Source organism: Bos javanicus, chromosome 6 (assembly GCF_032452875.1).
Source record: "Bos javanicus breed banteng chromosome 6, ARS-OSU_banteng_1.0, whole genome shotgun sequence".
NCBI classification, from domain to species: Eukaryota; Metazoa; Chordata; class Mammalia; order Artiodactyla; family Bovidae; genus Bos; species Bos javanicus.
The window spans coordinates 68,218,086-68,237,244 of record NC_083873.1 but is presented as its reverse complement, the minus strand read 5'-3'; the positions used below and the strand labels follow the sequence as shown (position 1 = coordinate 68,237,244).

At 42.5% G+C, this 19,159-nt stretch overlaps 1 protein-coding gene across 6 annotated transcripts in view; it reads right to left on the bottom strand.

Moving 5' to 3' along the window:
- The window catches only part of SPATA18 (spermatogenesis associated 18), a 43,982-nt gene that overhangs the window by 9,900 nt on the left and 14,923 nt on the right, over window positions 1–19,159 (bottom strand). For 3 of the 6 annotated variants that reach the window (XR_009736999.1, XM_061420143.1, XM_061420146.1), the window contains 8 exons: window positions 15,928–16,033; window positions 15,680–15,795; window positions 12,845–12,951; window positions 9,198–9,293; window positions 6,792–7,037; window positions 4,853–5,171; window positions 2,229–2,387; window positions 88–263 (listed from right to left, as the gene is read on the bottom strand). Coding sequence is in view for 5 of the 6 variants with exons in the window: in XM_061420143.1 (XP_061276127.1) it covers window positions 88–263; window positions 2,229–2,387; window positions 4,853–5,171; window positions 6,792–7,037; window positions 9,198–9,293; window positions 12,845–12,951; window positions 15,680–15,795; window positions 15,928–16,033 (1,325 nt within the window). In the remaining variant the exon portion in view is untranslated. Of the gene's footprint in view, window positions 1–87; window positions 264–2,228; window positions 2,388–4,852; window positions 5,172–6,791; window positions 7,038–9,197; window positions 9,294–12,833; window positions 12,952–15,679; window positions 15,796–15,927; window positions 16,034–19,159 lie in introns of those variants that run through there. The other 3 variants (XM_061420147.1, XM_061420148.1, XM_061420149.1) reach the window with 2 other exon arrangements.

The following is a 19,159-nucleotide window of genomic DNA, read 5'->3' as shown; positions in this document are numbered from 1 at the left end:
TTCTTTTCCCTGAATTGTTCCCAGGAAATAAAGACAATATCATTTATTTATAAAGAATCCCTTAGCTTCTGCTTCTATGTCTCTTACTTGCAATCATTAAAAATTTCTCCATCAGCCCCAAATGCAATATCCAGGGGTGGTTCTAAAGTCTGCATTGCAAAGGCAATGCAACATATCTCCTGGATGAAGTTACTGAGGAGGCAAAAGTCAACTTCAGGAGGGAATGAAATCTTGGGATTGACATTCATGGCTCGGATCACATCCTGAAAAACAAAAAGATGGCATCATCTTGTTACGAACCTGTGAAAGATACACTGACAATCCCTAAGGTTGTTATGACTGATGGGACGTGGGAAAAGGGCACATGAGTGAAAATAAGCTAAACTAGAAAAGGAGTGTATGTGCTGAAAGGAGGAAGACTCCTTAACAAAGAGGAGGAGAGATGACAGAGGACAAATGGCATACTAAAGGCCAAGAAAGTCTTCCCAGAAAACTAAAGTAAAAACTCTTAATAGCTTTTATTTATTATTTCCTACTATTTTTCTATTCTGGGCAAGTTATACAACTACCAGCACAAAACTCTGCCTTGTTCATAATCTGTAATAATACCAATTATAATCGTTCAGCCTCAGTCACTCAGTCGTGTCTGACTCTTTGAGACCCATGGACTGTAGCCTGCCATGGGATTTTCAAGCCAAGAGTACTGGAGTAGGTTCCCATTTCCTCCTCCAGGAGAACTTCCTGACCCAGGGATAAAACCCACAACTCCTGCATTGGCAGGCAGAGTCTGCCGCTGAGCCACCTGGGAAGCCCAACAATTATAATCTTGCTCTTACCGAGAGTTTTTTTTTTTGCTAAGAAAATTACTTGCTTCCTTTCATTTAATCCTCTCACAAACTCTGTGGGCTCATGACCATTTTGCTCCCACTTAAGGATTAGAAAATCTAAGTACAGAAAAGTAAACGAGCAAGGTCACACAGCTAGTAAGTGTCTGCGCAGAGCCAGGATGCAAATCCATAGCTATCTTTCCCAAAATCATTGCTCTTAAGCACTACGATATTCTGTCTTCCAACCTTAAGGGCCTGTCTGAAGAATAGAACTACAAAGCTCAAAATAGTTTCCCCATAAAATGTCTAAGGAAGAAAACAGCCAATAATGACTGGTTCTATAAAGCACATTGGATGCTGCTCATTCCTGCTCTTTCATTATGTAGAAGTGAGAGAGTCAATCCCTAGGCAGGTTGATAAGAAGTCTGGGGCTCCCGAGGAGGGAACAAAGGGTCTGAGGCTCTCAAGGAGGAGAAAAGGACAAACATTTTTTTCTACATTGCTTTGTCTTAGTCAATATAACAATGTATCTTACTCAAGGATATGTTTCTCCTTAACAAGAACCCGCTGACTAATCTTGTTACCTTAAAACCTGTATACTGTGGGAGTGGGTCTAGTTCAATTCATTTCAGTTCAGTCGCTCAGTCGTGTCCGACTCCTGGCAACCCCATCGACTGCAGCACGCCAGGCTTCCCTGTCCATCAACAACTCCAGGAGCTTACTCAAACTCATGTCCATTGAGCCAGTGATGCCATCCAACCATCTCATCCTCTGTCATCCCCTTCTCCTCCTGCCCTCCATCTTTCCCAGCATCAGGGTCTTTTCAAATGGGTCAGTTTTTCTCATCAAGTGGCCAAAGTATTGGAGTTTCAGCTTCAGAATTAGTCCTTCCAATGAATATTCAGGACTGATTTTCTTTACGATGGACTGGTTGGATCTCTTTGCAGTCCAAGGGACTCTCAAGAGTCTTCTCCAACACCACAGTTCAAAAGCGTCAATTCTTCAGCACTCAGTTTTCTTTATAGTCCAACTCTCACATCCATACATGACAATTGGAAAACCCAATTTAAGATGTATGTTGTGGGAGTGGGTCTGATAAAAGTATATAAGGCCTCGCTAAGACTAGTGAGGAGGGCACTCTCCATCCCCCTTCTGACGTCTATGTCAGAAGCTTTCTCTGTCCATTTTCATACTTTAATAAAACTCTGCTACATCAAAGTTCTTGAGTGATCAAGCCTGCTCCCTGGTCCCAAAGTTAAATCTTCTTCAGAGATCACAAATCCGACATCGTTCACCATAAACTATCAGAAGTGATAGTAAGCACTGGATGGACTTCTGAGTTATTAGTATTCAATGCAGCAGCTGTGGCAAACCAGTCCCAATAAAAGACCCAACACTTACATTAACACTGCTTTGGGAATCATATAGATCAAGATGACAGATGATATAATCCGAGACAGCATCCTCAAAGTCATTTGACCCCGCACAAGATGGCGTCAGTGATTTCCTCACACGGATCTTGAAGTGTCTGAACGCCATTTTGGCCACATGGAATGCCTCCTGCACATAAAATACAGCCCGTGTATTTGGTGGGAGGAGGGAGTAAAGAGGTCCAAAGGAACAAAGAAAGAATACCAAAAAAATTCAGCATCATATTGGACTTCTGAAAACTAAACCCTGCAGTCAAAACTATTTTTAATCTGGGGGAAAATACACAACTAAATTTTGGAAAGTGCATAAATACATTTCTATCCATCATCTATTAGATTATCTATATTCACTAATTTTGAGACCATTGACCATTGTTCTGATAACCCTGATTTCAAGAAGCAGGACAATGCAGGCATTCAAGGAAATAAAATCACCTGTGGTTACATAAATACTTGAAGTATGCCAGTTGATGCTTTGTCCCCACAGCATGATCGTATTACTAGTCAAGAAATAAGAGAAAGTGATCAATCTAGTGGTCATGTCATACAAAGATACATATTGAGCATCTGGCATGTTTCCTGGCAGATATTGATTCAAAACATATTTATTTAATATCTGTTATGTAGCAGGCATAGGAAAACCTCAATTATGCATGAAAGATATGGCCTCTACAATTACAGAACTTTTAACAAATCAGTATGTGATTTTTAACTATATAACCCAGGGCTTGGCAAACTTTTTTCTGTAAGAAGCCAAATGGTAAGCATTTTAGGCTTTGTGGGTCCAAATGCTTTTGTCACTATTTTTTTTTTTAAACAGTCCTTTAAAATGTAAGAGTATCCTTGTATAATAGCTCCTGGGTGGTATTTCTCTTAGAATTACAGGCCAGAACCAGATACGGCCCAGGGGTCATAGTTTGCTGACTCCTAATATATAATAAACATAGGATAAAATTCAAAAGATTCTGATAATTCTTCTCTTACATCAATATTTTGTTTTGTTTTGTAATATTTAATTGTCGGGAGCTGCATTAGGCATTACTGACAAAATGGAGGCATGGCCCTAGACCCCCTCTTCATTCCACAGGCACAGACCCGGGATGAAGGAGTTAGGCCTTGTAATTCTGACTTGTCTTTTCCTCTCCTCGGCTGAGTTGACTGAAAAGGAATATTAAGGTGCTTATTGTTCTTGAGAGGAGCATGAGAAGGCACAAAGCTTTCTGCAGCTGTGCTCAGAAAATAATTCATAAAGTTAATCATTGACATTTGTTCAAAGACTTTTACAAAAGAGGGTTCCAGGATGAGCACGTAGGCTGTAGCTTGAGGCCATGGGAGGGATTGCTATCTGAAGCCTATTTGTGAGGAAAATGTTTATGGCAAAGGAGTTTACTGAATTTAGGGCTTAGAAATAATTAAAACAGTTAGAAGTTAAAGATTTAAGGAATGTTGTAAAGTTAGCATATTTTACTATAGTTTATAGAAGTTAGGAATTTTTAGAAACACTATAGCTAGAAGCCTTTCTAAGAGATAGTGAGCTCAAGGATGTTAGGGGCAAACAGGATTTAGGAAGATAAGTAGTAAACTGAGGAATGTAGCATGAGTTACAATGTAATCACAAGTTAACTATAGGACACATTAGAGGAGGCAGATAATAGATGATAAGGCTGATTCCAAGGGAATCACTGAAGCAGGAACTCTGTTTGAAGAGCAACAATAATTTATGGAGATAATAAATCTGGAAGAGGGGGAACTGAAAATGTCAAACCTCTGGCCTAATGTTTTTGTAAAAGTATAAAAGAGAATCTTAAACTTGAAATAAACAGGCAGTCCAGAAGAAAACTGAGAGGCTGCCTCATCGCCAACACCGTTCATCTCTTCAGGTTGACTCCCTGGCTGCTGGAGCTGGACTCCAGCATTTAATTGTTCTCATAACAGGCTCTTAGTATCTCAATATGGTACCCATAGAACTGAAGATTATATATAAGCACTCCTTAATTTTCCATATTCAAATAGCTGTTATATTAGCAATTTCAGTAACTGCTCTTCATTAAATAAAAGAATTAACATATTCAGAGCCTTTTGATTTATCTAAGAATGGAAGATAACCAATCAAATGTTTGTTCTTGATTAGCTGCTAAGTTGTGTCCAACTCTTTTGCAACCCCATGGGCTGTAGCCCTCCAGATTCCTCTGTCCATGGGATTTCCCAGGCAAGAATATTGGAGTGGGTTGCCATTTCCTTCTCCAGGGGATCCTCCCCTACCCAGAGATCAAACCTCCATTGGCAGATGGGCTCTTTACCACTGAACCACCAGGTAAGCCCATAAGAAAAGGTTACTTAGTGTGAAAAATAATTCATTGCAAATATTTGTAATAAGTGGATGGAAGGAAAGTAAGAAGGAAGGAGAGAAAAAGAAAAAACAGAAGAAGAGAGCAAAGAGGAAAGAAGGGAGGGAAGAAACGGAAGCCCACCCTCCTTCGGTGATCTCAGGCTCTACGAGTCTTCTTGAGTGTCCTGTTGAGGTTATCCAGGTTTTCCCGCCCGCTTTGCCCAGGAACCACGGAAGCGCAGCGACCTATCGCGAGGCTCACTTACCACAGTCGCGATGTAGATGATCCGCTGCACCGTCTCGGCTTTGTCGATGCAGCGCCGCAGCAGGCACTGTGCATCCAGGCGGCCCTGGGAATAGGCATCGCTGAACCGGGACAGCAGGGCGGCTTTGCGCGCCACGCTGGACAGTTTGGCGCGATTCGGGGACGGGGTCCTGGCCTTGGCAGAGGAGGGGCTGGTGGATCTGCTTCGGCTGTGACTGTGGCTGCGGCTGTGGCTGCGGCTGTGGCTCCGGCTGTGGCTGCGGCTGTGGCTGTGGCTGCGGCTGCAAGGAGCAGGACTAGGAGACCTGCTCCTGGCGGACCTGTTGGTGAGCAGGAATCAGGCAAGGAAGTGCTCCGATTCCCTCCTCCCTTCTGTTCCTACACTCCAGCTGCTTCTCTCCCCATAAACCAGAAGCCACCGGAGGCAGAGGCAAGGAGAGCAGCTCCCGGTGAGAGGCACTGTGTCTCCTCAAAGGAAAAACAGTACTCTATATTTGCCTGATGCATTAGAATTTATAACTCACTTTCACTCACTCAGCACATCAGTTTACCCTTCAAACAGCCAGGTAAGGTCACCATTGATTGCTGGTCATTTTACAGATGAGGAGGTTGAGGCTCATAAACGCTAGGAGGGCTGCCCTAGAGTAACATAGCTAGCAAGAGCCAGAGTTAAAGAAGTCAGATTTCGCACCCTGACCTTGGGCGACTGACACATCACTGAGCTTTCTGGTATAAAATGAGATAAACAGATTGAACAATGAGAAAGAAAATGTGTTTTCCTTCTATAACAATGAAACCATTTGCAGTCATGTCTCCTCTCCAGATCCTCCATTTTCACCTACATAATTTGTGCCCTATTTTAGGATGGTGGTGGGGGTTGGAAGAATATGGGGAGGTACTTGGGGAATCGAAAAGCATTGTGTCAGTGAAAGGTATTATATATTGCTATCAAGTACATAATAAATGATCAGACTAGCTAGTCCTAAGGGAAAGTTTTGTGGAAGGAACTATGGGGCAAAAGGTGGGGCAAAAGGTAGTGCAAAGCAGCCTCTCTGAAGGTGGAAGGTGGAGGTGGGGGGGGGGGGCTTCATTTATAGTGTTTGCCAATTTCCACAGTGCAACACTCTCACCGTAGGCAATTTCAAACTATTCATGTGATGTCACTGAACCTGGAGTTAAGTAAAAATGCACAGAATCGGTCCCCAGGAGCTAGTACCAGCTGGCACCTGCACCACACTGATGGAGCGATTCCCCAAAATGAAAGATTAAGGTGACATTTAAGGAAATGGAGAGCTGGGGTAGGCGTGGCTTTGATGTTAGCCTGAATCTGGGCACACTGTGGGGCTGGCCGGGAAGAGGGAAGTGTTAAAGAGCACAAGAAAAGGCAGAGAAACATACTTAACACTGAATGACCTTTCTTAACATATTGTCCATCAGTAGAGGCAATTTCACATTCCCTTACCTACCCACCACACCTGACAAAGTGAGATGTAAAAAGGAAATGCCTGGCAGTAAAGTGATGGTGGGTTATCTCTGGAGAGAGGACTCCTAGGACTCAGAGAACAGGATCCTCCTATCATGAACAGTGTTTCAACACAGCCATCAAGTGTTTCAACAGGAATACTGCCTTTTGCATTATAGGCACTCAAATCTGGTTTCAAGCCACAAACTTTCCTTTGCACATCTCAGTTCCATTCCATAAGCTTCGATGTCAGTCCAAAATTAATTAGTGCCCAAGTATTGTAAATCCAGGAGGTATTTTCTCTGGAAGGGAGCAGTTAGAGAAACCAGCCCTCTACAGTTCAAAATTTTCCATACTGTTGGGGTTTGGGTTCAGGATATCATTTTACTTTTGTTTTTTTCCTTTACTGAGCCAGGCTTTGATCACTAACTTGGCAAAAAGGGGCTTAAGTGAAAAGATCTGTGAAAGTTTGTCAGACCTTCCTTGGAGTACAGATTTTTCAGCAGACAGAACCGCTATCTCGTCCTTCAGTGTTCGGAGCTGTTTCTCATAATCGCACACAGCTTCTGCGTTCCGCTGGTTTGCGCTCCTCCTGTCCAGGTCAGAGACCCGCTGCTCTGAGCCCCGCAGCTCCACTCTCCTACGCTCGGAGCCCCGCTTCTCTGATCTCCTACGATCTGAGTTTCTGTGGCGAGATTCTTCCTGGGCTTGAAGAGATTTAAGCCTAAACAGAAACAAAGGTTTGAAAGAAGAGAGAGGTAGAGATGGAGGAAAGGTGATAAACTGCAATTGGCGTACTTAATGAGGCTACTCTATTTAGTGTGCCGTTACTGCCTTGGAAAACTCATGGAAATAGGAACAAGAACAAATTAACAGAATTGCCAGGGTCAGGGAACCACACCGTGTCTGCAGCTTGCATGGGAAGGCTCCCGAAGAAAAGATAGATGTGCAAATCTTCTAGCCAAAGCTGTGGGCAGAGTCATGAAATCCTTGCAGAGGCAAAGCAGAGTCATCCTACTCTATATTGGATGGCTTCACTGCACTAAACTCTGGAAGCAAGTAACCTCCAAAACCTACTCCTGAAGCTGGTCAAGACATGATCTATTCTTACTAGTGCTTCAGAATGTGGGGGGCTAGGTGTGGGAGAAACTTCACTGGAAATTGAATAACATCCACAGCACTAAGCAGATGTGTGGACCTATAAAAATAATGTACTACAGAAAGGAGCAAAGCTTTAGAAATAAAATGGGCATCCTCATTACATACAAAGAGTGACCATCATACCCAGGGAGAAAAAGTCATAAGAAGAGAACATGGTGTGATGAAAATGACAATGGTGTTAAAAGAAAAGGGAAGGGGCAAGATTAAAGAGGATACAGAAGAATGAAAATGCAGTAGCAGAATTAAACGCTGCCCTAGAAACAGTGAAGAACAGAGTAGGTGCTATAGGAATTGCTGAGTAATAGGACATAAAGAATTTGAGAAGCTTTATCAGCTAGAAAAATAAGAGATTGAAACGATGATGAGAGGGGAGTTAGAAGTGGAAAACAAAGACGTGCTCCAAGCTAAAATTTATGGATGTTCCTTAAGAAATCAGAACAACTGGAACATGTATGAAGACAGTAGAAATGTGTATATATGTATTTTACTACAACTGCTCTTTTGGGGGAAAAAAATCAAAGTTAAGATTTTAAAAAGTATAACTTTAAAGGATCACTGTTTATTTTCCCCTTCTAGAAATTTATCTTTAGAGACTAACAATCTGAAATTTAAACTAAGATTTGCCACAAAAATTATTTCTAATGTTGAAAATTGGCATCAAAGTAAATATTTAATATTAGGGAAATAAATAAGGAAATATGATGGATCTATTTAAAACTAAGCTCTGCTTTATTTTTTCTTGGTAATAGAAAAAAATATTAAATGAAAAAATGGGTCCACAACTGTATACTTATATTTTGTTGTCTTTATTTTTAATGAACTAATTGGAAGAAATAGCCAATGGTGACAGTGAACTGGCTCTGGAATTATGAGAGGTTTTTGGTTCCTTTCTGCTATGCTTTGAAGATTTTCTATAGTAGATAGGCAAGTAGATGGGGAAACAATGGAAAACAGTGACAGATTTTATTTTCCTGGGCTCCAAAATCACTGCAGATGGTGACTGCAGCCATGAAATTAAAAGACACTTGCTCCTTGGAAGAAAAGCTATGACCAACCTAGACAGCATATTAAAAAGCAGAGACACTGCCAACAAAGGTCCATCTAGTCAAAGCTACGGTTTTTCCACTGGTCATGTATGGATGTGAGAGTTGGACTATAAAGAAAGCTGACCACCAAAGAACTGATGCTTCTGAACTGTGGTCTTGGAGAAAACTCTTGAGAGTCCCTTGGACTGCAAAGAGATCAAACCAGTCAATCCTAAAGGAAATCAGTCCTGAATAGTCATTGGAAGGACTGATGCTGAAGCTGAAGCTCCAATACTTTGGCCATGTGATGCAAAGAACTAACTCATTTGAAAAGACACTGATGCTGGGAAAGATTTAAGGCGGGAGGAAAAGGGGACAACAGAGGATGAGATAGTTGGATAGCATCACCGACTCAATGGACATGAGTTTGAGTAAGCTCCAGGAGTTGGTGATGGACAGAGAAGCCTGGCATGCTGCAGTCCATGAGGTCACAAAGAGTTGGACATGACTGAGAGACTGAACTGAACTGAACTGACTGCTTTTGTAATAAGAAAAGTATATAAAATATTAATAAAAATATTGCTGCCTCTCCTCTTTGTGGACAGATTCTTTTGTATTGTCATGGAGCACCAAAAAAGCTAAATTCAAAGATTAATTAGCAGCCTGCAATAATCCTGTCATTTTTTTTTTTTTCTTACTGCTTTTTTAGCTGATTTATTTCCTCCTCTGCAGCCAAAAGGGATATGGCAGATCTGTTCTTGGGTTCTTCAAGAGTCTTTTCAGTCTCAGCCATACTGTAAGAGAAATCAGTAACTAAAGACAGACTTTCCAAAACTGGCAGACTTTTTAAATCAAAGCATAGTTTCTCTTGGGAACTTTTGCCATATGCTATAAATTCAACATAAACAAGAACAAATTATAATACATCTGCATTCAATCAGATGATATTAAAAATAATATGTCACACTGGTATGCAAAAACGTGCTAGCATCTTTCCTCAATGTCAAACACAAAGAAATTTCAGTGCTACTACCCCTACAAGACTACATAATAATTACTGATATTAGAATATAAAGTTCAAAGAAACTTGTTCAATCTCTTCATCTCATCCTCCTAATTCATCTTCTCTAATTACAGTAAATCCCCAGGTTGCTTCTCTCTATAAAATCCCCATTTTTCTGTAATACATTAATACCTATTCTTATTATTTTGCACTGTAGCATTGTATTTGACTTAATTTTCCCAGAGTTACTAAATATAAAAATTTATTTGCCTACCTATAAAGAAAGTATTCTACAATTACACTCAACTACCAAGTATCTCATGTGTTCCTCCCTCCTGCCTCTGACTTCCACCACTAATCAAGGACAATTTTCCTGCAGAGGGAAGACTGGATGAGGGGAGCCTGGCATGAGATGAGGGTGGAGCGAGAGGTAGGGTCAGATCACACAGGGCTGGGAGAGCTCCAAGAAGGAATTTAGAATTTTTTTTCTAAGTACAAAAAGGGGTGGCTAAGAGGCTTTAAGCTGGATGTGGGGGAGTTACTTGCTATAATAAAAATATATTTCTATTTCCTGTGTGGAAAATGGATGGTAGTAGAGTAAGAACAGACCCAGGGGAGCCAGTTGGAAGGCAACTGAGGTGAGAGCTTACAGAGGTTTGACTGAGAGCAGCAGTAGTAATATAGAAAGGACCATGTGCAGGACATGTTTAGGAGGTAGATTCCACTGGATCCTCCAACAGATTGGACACAGGAAATGAGAACAGGTGAGGTTTCTAACCAGAGTCCCAGCATAAAATATAGTGGTCTTCTCTTGTCTGCTGCTGCTGCTGCTAAGTTGCTTCAGTTGTGTCCGACTCTGTGCGACCCCATAGACAGCAGCCCACCAGGCTCCCTTGTCCCTGGGATTCTCAAGGCAAGAACACTGGAGTGGATTGCCATTTCCTTCCCTTGTCTACGGCTCATCAAACCTGGACAGACCTGTCCCCATTCTATTGGAATTGGCTCCTTTGGAACTGAGTCACACACAAACTGGACTCTGCAAGGTTAGACCTGGGAACCTCCTTAGATGCGCCCTTCATTCCACAGTAGATAGCATCCTGGATTTAGAGACAATGAAACAGAGTAGTGGAGGAGAGAGCTGGCTACCATTAAACCTGGGTGAACAGCCTCCATCATTTCTGATGCCTTAAGAAATAGAATATGAACCACAAACGGGTTAAACCAAAACAAAAGTAGGAAATTTAGGGGAAAAAACAAGCACTTTACTGTGTGCAACTTTCAAATGGGGGAGGGGAGTGTACACACAGGTAGAGTATAAGTACAAATGATAAAGTAAACAGGGCAAAGGGCCTATGAAAGGGTACATAGGTGTTTTTACTACTATTCTTGTAAATTTTCTGTATTTGACATTATTTCCAGATAAACGCTTTAAAAAAAAAATCCAAGCAGTCATAGCTTTTGGTCCATAATACCTCTTATGGGTAACTACACAGCTATGGTGACAAGAGAAGGAGGTAGGAATTCCTGGTTCCTATGGGTGCTGCCTGAAGTCAAGAACCAGAAAGGTCACAAAGATTTGCCTCATAACCAGAGGCAGCAGCAGAAGCCATCGAATGCCCCAGGAAACCTAACAACAGCATCCATCAGCACAAGACTCTAGCACCCAGGCAGAACCAAGGCAGCAAGAAGCCAGAGGGAAGTACAATACCCAAAGCCCCTCTCCTCCAGCACCAGGAGAATGCAAAAGCATCCCTCCACCCCTAGACAGCCATCTAAGGAAGGAGGAGGACAGTGAGACCCCTTGAAAGGGCAAACACAGCCCCTAACAGAAGTCCGAACTTGGAATTAACTGAAGATTTACACAAAAAGAACTATGATAAACCAGAAAAGAAGTGGCAGGGTTAAGGCTCCTCTTTGCTGCTGCTACTGCTGCTAAGTCGCTTCAGTTGTGTCTGACTCTGTGTGACCCCATAGACGGCAGCCCACCAGGCTCCCCCGTCCCTGGGATTCTCCAGACAAGAACACTGGAGTGGGTTGCCATTTCCTTCTCCGGTGCATGAAAGTGAAAAGTGAAAGTGAAGTCGCTCAGTCGTACCTGACTCTTAGCAACCCCATGAAATGCAGTCTACCAGGCTCCTCCATCCATGGGACTTTCCAGGCAAGAGTACTGGAGTGGGGCCATTTCCTTCTCGGAAAAATGTTAATAGGCATAAACTAATAGGTGATTTTCACCTTTGTACTTTTATTATATGCATCTTGAGAAGGAAATGTGTATAACTTTTATAATTGGGCAAAACTAAATCAATCGATCAATAGAGATGTTTTCTTAGAAGGAAATCTCAGCAGAGAACAAGGCAGAATACCATATGGTATTCACTGTAAGCACCCTGTAGTATGGTAGTCGCTCAGTCGGTCAGACTCTTTGCAACCCCATGAACTGTAGCCCGCCCACTCCTCTGTCCATGGGATTCTCCAGGCAAGAATACTGGAGTGGGTTGCCATTTCCTTCTCCAATGCATTAAAGTGAAACGTGAAAGTGAAGTCGCTTAGTCGTGTCCAACTCTTAGCGACCCCACGGACTGCACTCTACCAGGCTCCTGCGTCCAGCCCTAACTAGTGACAAAAGAATCCTTTGCTGCCCTCTGCTGGTCAGCCATGGAGCAATGCTGCCGTGGGAGAAACACCTTATGATGGATTTTTGTTAGACAAGTTGAAGCAGTTGCATCACATTTGTCTGTCTCCCTCAAGTACAAACCCAAAGTCTGCAATTTTCATTGCAGTGATTACTTGAGCTTGCTGCCCTGGCTTTGCACATAGCATACATCTGAGGTCCATTATTGCCTGACAGTACTTAACTTTTTCAAATTACACTTTTGTATCTCAAAAGTATTCCAAAATTTTGAATGCTTCTTAGTCAGGAATACATAGACCTTAAATGACAGACAGATGCAGACTGCTTCATTTTACTTTTTCTCTCTTTCTCTTATTTTTTCTCTTTACCTGATCTTTCACTCTTTTCCTATCTGCATCTTTTCTTATTTTCCTTCCCAAAGGTAGAATTGCATGTTACAATCTTTCTTTTTTATAAATATGGACTGATAGTGGGCCTATGAAGAAGGAGGAACCTCAGGAATGGAGCCAAGGGAACCAGAGTCTTAGGGATCATAACATAGAAATCCCATCCCCAAATTCAAAGACACTGACTCCCAACTCATACACACACACATCATGTTACGTATTTGCAAATATCTACATTTTACATGAGCCAATATTTTCCTTTTAAACTTAAATATTAAGAATAAGCAATTCTTTTTGAAAGAAGATAACTTGCATTCCTCTTACTCGTCTTGAACCTGGTTGAGTTGATTACGAGTTGCACTCAAATCAGCATCTAATTGTTGTATGTCTCGAGTACCAGACTCCTTATGTCTGTCCTTATCGAATGTGTCCTGGAATGATAAAAAAATAAAAAATAAAAACAGAGTCTGAAAACATGAAGCCACATGGACAGCAAAAACATTACGCTGGACAAAAGAAGTCAAGCCAAAAGGGCATGTAATGTATTGTTTCATTTTTGTGAATTTTCCGTGCAGGCATAATGAACCTAGAGTGATAAAAATCCAAAGGGTGATTGCCCTAAGGGCGGAGGGAGGGAACTGGGAAGTGGCACAAGGGAATGAGCTGAAGGAATGGAAATGTTTTGTATCTCAATAGGGATGTGAGTTACAAGGATATATCCATTTGTCAAAATTCATCAACCTATGGTTTTCACTGCAGGTAAGTGATACCTCAGATTTTTTAAAAAGACATCAAAATATCATTCTACATCTTTATGTAGAATAACATCTACAGGGGGTAAAAATCTAAGAGACTTTTTTTTTCCCATATAAAAACTTTCTTTAATGAAAACTGACATCTACAGAGCACTTCCTACATGGAGGTTTTTTCCCATGCTTATCACGTTTAACTAACAATGACCCTATTAGGTAAGCAAAAGCATTGTTCCCATTTAGCAACTGAGGAAACTGAGACCTAATAGGCTGGACAATCTACCTAGGACCTAAGAAGGTGGACAAGGATTCTGTCAAGTGATCTCTAAGCAGGAATCCTTCACCCACTACCTCATAAGGCCCTCTTGCTTAGAACACAGCTATGGTGGTCTTAGAACGCAGCCTGGTCTTAGAACAGGTCATAGAACACAGCTATGGTCTTAGAACACAGCCTGATCTAAGTTGTTCATCTTTTGAAAGAAATTTATACGAATCCAAAAAACATTGAAAATCAAGGTTACCAATGTTTTGCTTATCCAGACATAGTGATACCCGTGCCTTACCAGTGGTCCCCAACCTTTTTGGCTCCAGTGACCAGTTTCATGGAAGACAATTTTCCCACGGACCCTGGGGTGGGGGATGGTTTCAGGATGATTCAAGTGCATTACATTTATCGTGCACTTTATTTCTATTATTATTACATCAATTCCACCTCAGATCATCAGGCATTAGATCCTGGAGGTTGGGGGCCTCTGCTTTGAGCAAAGTATGTGTTCTCTTTTCAGTCTGGTCCTCAACTATTAAAACACTACCACTGCTGCGTGGAAACCACCAATATATCAACCACAATGATGACACTCTCTTGATCAGTCTACCAGGATTGAGTTTTCTTATCTGGGAAGTTTCCAATTAGGTAATTCATTTAATTTTACTTTTTCAGAATACTGAGCTGCCCCCCCTTTTAATGATCCCTTTCTCTTATGACTCCCCTCCCCTCCCCCATGATACCCTGTCAGGGTGACTAACTTGTCTTTTTTTTTTTTTTTAATTTATTTATTTTAATTGGAGGCTACTTACTTTACAATATTGTAGTGGTTTTGCCATACATTGACATGAATCAGCCATGGGTGTACATGTGTTCCTCATCCCTCCCCATCCCATCCCTCTGGGTTGTCCCATGCACCAGCCCTGAGCACCCTGTCTCATGCAACGAACCTGGACTGGCGGTCTGTTTCACATATGATAATATCCATGTTTCAATGCTATTCTCTCAAATCATCCCACTCTCGCCTTCTCCCACAGAGTCCAAAGGACTGTTCTATACATCTGTGTCTCTTTTGCTGTCTTGCATATAGGGTTATTGTTACCATCTTTCTAAATTCCATATATATGTTTTAGTATACCATATTGGTGTTTTTCTTTCTGGCTTACTTCACTCTGTATAATAGGCTCCAGTTTCATCCACCTCATTAGAACTGATTCAAATGTATTCTTTTTAATGGCTAAGTAATATTCCATTGTGTATATGTACCACAGCTTTCTTTATCCATTCGTCTGCTGATGGACATCTAGGTTGCTTCCATGTCCTGGCTATTGTAAATAGTGCTGCAATAAACATTGGGGTACATGTGTCTCTTTCAATTCTGGTTTCCTCAGTGTGTATGCCCAGCAGTGGGATTGCTGGGTCGTATGGCAGTTCTATTTCCAGTTTTTTAAGGAACCTCCACACTGCTCTCCATAGTGGCTGTACTAGTTTGCATTCCCACCAACAGTGTAAGAGGGTTCCCTTTTCTCCACAACCTCTCCAGCATTTATTGCTTGTAGACTTTTGGATCACAGCCATTCTGATTGGCGTGAAATGGTACCTCATTGTGGTTTTGATTTGCATTTCTCTGATAATGAGGGATGTTGAGCATCTTTTCATGTGTTTGTTAGCCATCTGTATGTCTTCTTTGGAGAAATGTCTGTTTATTTCTTTGGCCCATTTTTTGATTGGGTCGTTTATTTTTCTGGAATTGAGCTGCAGGAGTTGTTTGTATATTTTTGAGATAACTTGTCATTTTAAAGTTACTATTTAATGCCTACAGTGGGTGCATCAATGTCCCAAATACAGACCATCACCAGACCCTTTTCATAGCTGAGGAAGCAGAGGCTCCTTGAGTTGACTGAAGCCATACCACCAGGAAGTAGGCAAGGCTGAGATTTTAATGCTGATCTGTCTTAAGAGAAAACTCAATCCATTATGCTACATACTACGATAATAGAAACTCACCTTTCCAACCCAGGTCTCAGTTCCCTAACTAGAACTGAGACCCTCACTAGGTAAAAAGCCTTATCTTATGTATGTTTGAGTTCCCAGAGCCTGATCAGGTGCTGAATACTGAGGATGATCCTTTAGTATCCCTACCTGTAAAGAAGGGACCTTGCTGTCCACAGGTTTTCCCAGGGAAGCAGCTGTAAAGGAGGCCTCCAGCCAAGGCAAAAGGCGTGATTTGATTGTTTCCACACCATCATAATGTCCTCCTGGAAGAATCCACAGACCAGGTGAGCGAGAGAAAGCCAACCACATCCACCCAGGCACAGAGCAAAGGGAAGGGAAAAGGAAAAGAAGGCAAAGAGGGGAGAACCAGAGGGAGACGCACGGGCTGTTCTCACCTTCTTGGGCTGCTATAGTGAGGATCCCAAAGAGTTGTCCCTGCACTTTGGCAACTTGTTCAATGAGTTCAAGGCAGTGATTTAGATTTTGATCACATGAGTTCGCCTGCAAAGCCAGAATGGCAGACATCAGTTCAATTTCATCCTTCTGGGACCCACTGCACGGTGGACATACGTGTCACTTTATGGACATATGTATCCCTTTACACAAGGGCCAGCTGACACTGGCATGCTCCCAGGGCAGAGACTGCTGTGTGCTCACAAAACACACTTGCACCCCACTCCAGTACTCTCGCCTGGAAAATCCCATGGATGGAGGAGCCTGGTAGGCTGCAGTCCATGGGGTCGCTAAGAGCCGGACACGACTGGGTGACTTCACTTTCACTTTTCACTTTCATGCATTGGAGAAGGAAATGGCAACCCGCTCCAGTGTTCTTGCCTGGAGAATCCCAGGGACGGTGGAGCCTGATGGGCTGCCGTCTATGGGGCCGCACAGAGTCGGACACGACTGAAGCCACTTAGCAGCAGCAGCAGCAGCTAAGTGCCAGGCACTGTCCATGCTTTATGTAGGTAAACTCAGAAAATCCACACCATAGGTACTGTAGAAGATTAGGAGGACTATTGTCATCATTGCCATTTTTAGATGAGAAAACTGAGACCCAGAGAGGTTAAGTAATATGCCCAGGGGTACTTAGCTAGTATGATGTCAGAACTGAGACCTGCTTCCAGAGTCCATGCTCTTGACTACTAAACTATACTGACATTTGGATCATGATTAGTGCCAGAAGAAGGAGGGGGAGGATTGGATTATGTGACAAAAAGTGAGTTAGGAGGGCAGTCAGGGAAGCCTCTCTGAGGAGGAGTCACTGGAGCTAAGTCTCAGATTCAGAGCACCAGAGAAAGAGCAGGCCAGGCTGTGGGAACACCAAGGCAGAGACCCAATGGCAGGAAGGAATCTGGCGACCTTGAACCAGAGGTAAGTGCGTGTGGCAGAGGATAGGTGGTCAGAGAGGTTGGCAGGACAGATTCTGCGGGCACCCTGCAGGCCGGGTAAGCAGTCGGGATGGAAGGGACTCGTAACTGAGAGGAAGATGCTGGTTAACTTTCCATGCCTGGTTAACGGTATCTGGGACTAGCTCTATTGTAACACTTATAAGAAGAAATGGACACAATCAAAATCTCTCATTCTTCTATCCCCTTCTCCTAAAAAGTCTATGAGCTGTTTTGGTTCGATTTTGACCATGAGTTTTCTTTTTTAAAGACTTTGTCTTTCTCATCAATCACTAGTATCCATGGCAAATCAAAGGCCCCAAAGATTTGATGAATGAGTGACTGAGTGACTATCATAATATGGGCATGATCAGGACATACGGGACCCACAGTCTGATCAGCTTTCTCCATTCCTTCCTTGTTGAACCAGCAACTCCTTGCCCTTGCTATTTCATTCCTGCACTTACCACAGTGAACTTCATTTCCCCAGTTACAGCCTTTTGCCCTCTGACTGGATCATGCCATGTGCTAAGTGGACAGAGAATAGGCTTGGGAGTCAAGCAGACCTGAGTATCTCAGCTCTGCTACCTGCCACTGTTCTGTGTAATTCTGCACAGGTTGCTTAGCCTCTATGAGCCCATATCCCAACCTGGAAAATGAAGATTATGGCTTGCAGAGTGTTAAGAGAATCAAATCAAAATAATGCACTTTCTGCACCTTCAAGATGTAGCCCCTGTAAGATGTAGCACCTGTAAGATGCTGCACAGAACTGAAGGGAGCAACGGACTGAGTAATAGGGCAGACCCTAGTTCAGATCCAGTTCTCCACTTATTAGCTTATTCCCTTAGAGAAGACATTTTTAAAATGCTCTTCCGTTCACTGGAATTTAGAAGGTGGATGATCTCACCAGCTAGCATAGGTGCAGAGTAGAGAAGGTATATAATAATTAGTATTATTATAGTATTATTACTATAGGTTTCTGTGCCTTGACCAGTGCCCGGCACACTGTAGGGGTCCAATGTTTATCGAATGAGTTTGCACACACCACTAACATAGAGAATATACCGTGTCAGACTGCTTCTGATCCCAAGACGTGTCACAACACGTTGCCCGTTTCTAACACAATGCATTGCACAAGACACTCAACCTGCCATTGTCACAGTACTCTACCAAACAGTTACTCCCCACAAGATAAACAGAGCAAAGATATGAACTAATTACGTGCTTGCGTGCGTGCTCAGTCACTTCAGTCGTGTTTGACTCTTTGCGACCCTATGGACTATAGCCCATCGGCTCCTCTGTCCATGAGATTCTTAAGGCAAGAACACTGGAGTGGGTTGCCAAGCCCTCCTCCAGGGGATCTTCCCAACCCAGGGATCAAACTCTAGTCTCTTTCATCTCCTGCATTAGTAGGTAGATTCTTTACTACTAGTGCCATCTGAGAAGTCCATGAACTAAATTGTACTGTCTCCTAATTCCAAATCTCATTCACTTATAAATCCTTGAATTCTTTTAATTCCTAAGCCTTGGGCTGGCAGCTCAGGGAACAAAACTACATTAAAAAATAAAAAGTTGCCTGCTGTCAATGAACTCAACAGCTGGGGAAGCAGGATAGAGAGTAGGAAACACACAGGGGATAAATAATTCCCTTAGAGTTTACTAAGTGCTCTAAGAAGATAGTGAGGTGTAAAAGAAGTAAAATATACTCTGGTACCGGGTGATGGGTGGGAGGTTAAGACACTTTGAGCAGAGGAAGAGCAAATATTATTATCAAGGCAAGAAGCCACAAGGCATATTGTATGGGAGAGGAGAATACAAGGTCCAGAGACTAAGTAAAACAGGACTTTGTCACATGAAGAGCTCTGGGCTCTATCCAATCACTGAAAAGTTTAATGAGGCAAGTGGAGGGTTCACTTTGATTTCACAAAAATGACTGGCAGAAGCAGACCAGATAATTGGATTAGAGAGTGCATCTGGGAAGGAAGTAGGCAGTTGTAAGCATCTAGCTGAGAGATTCTGAGAGCTGTGGAGGTGACAATACTCCTTCCCAGCTCTGGAATCACATCTGTGTTGGCCACGGTCCCACTGATCCTAGCATTACCTGAGGAGGAAGTCAGGTGGTTTGGGAAGAGGTAAGAGGTATGTGAGGGAGAATGCTCTTTCCAGACGGTTTAAGGAGTCTGGGCTTTCCTGGTGGCTCAGATGGTCAAGAAACTGCCTGCAATGCAAGAGACCCGGGTTC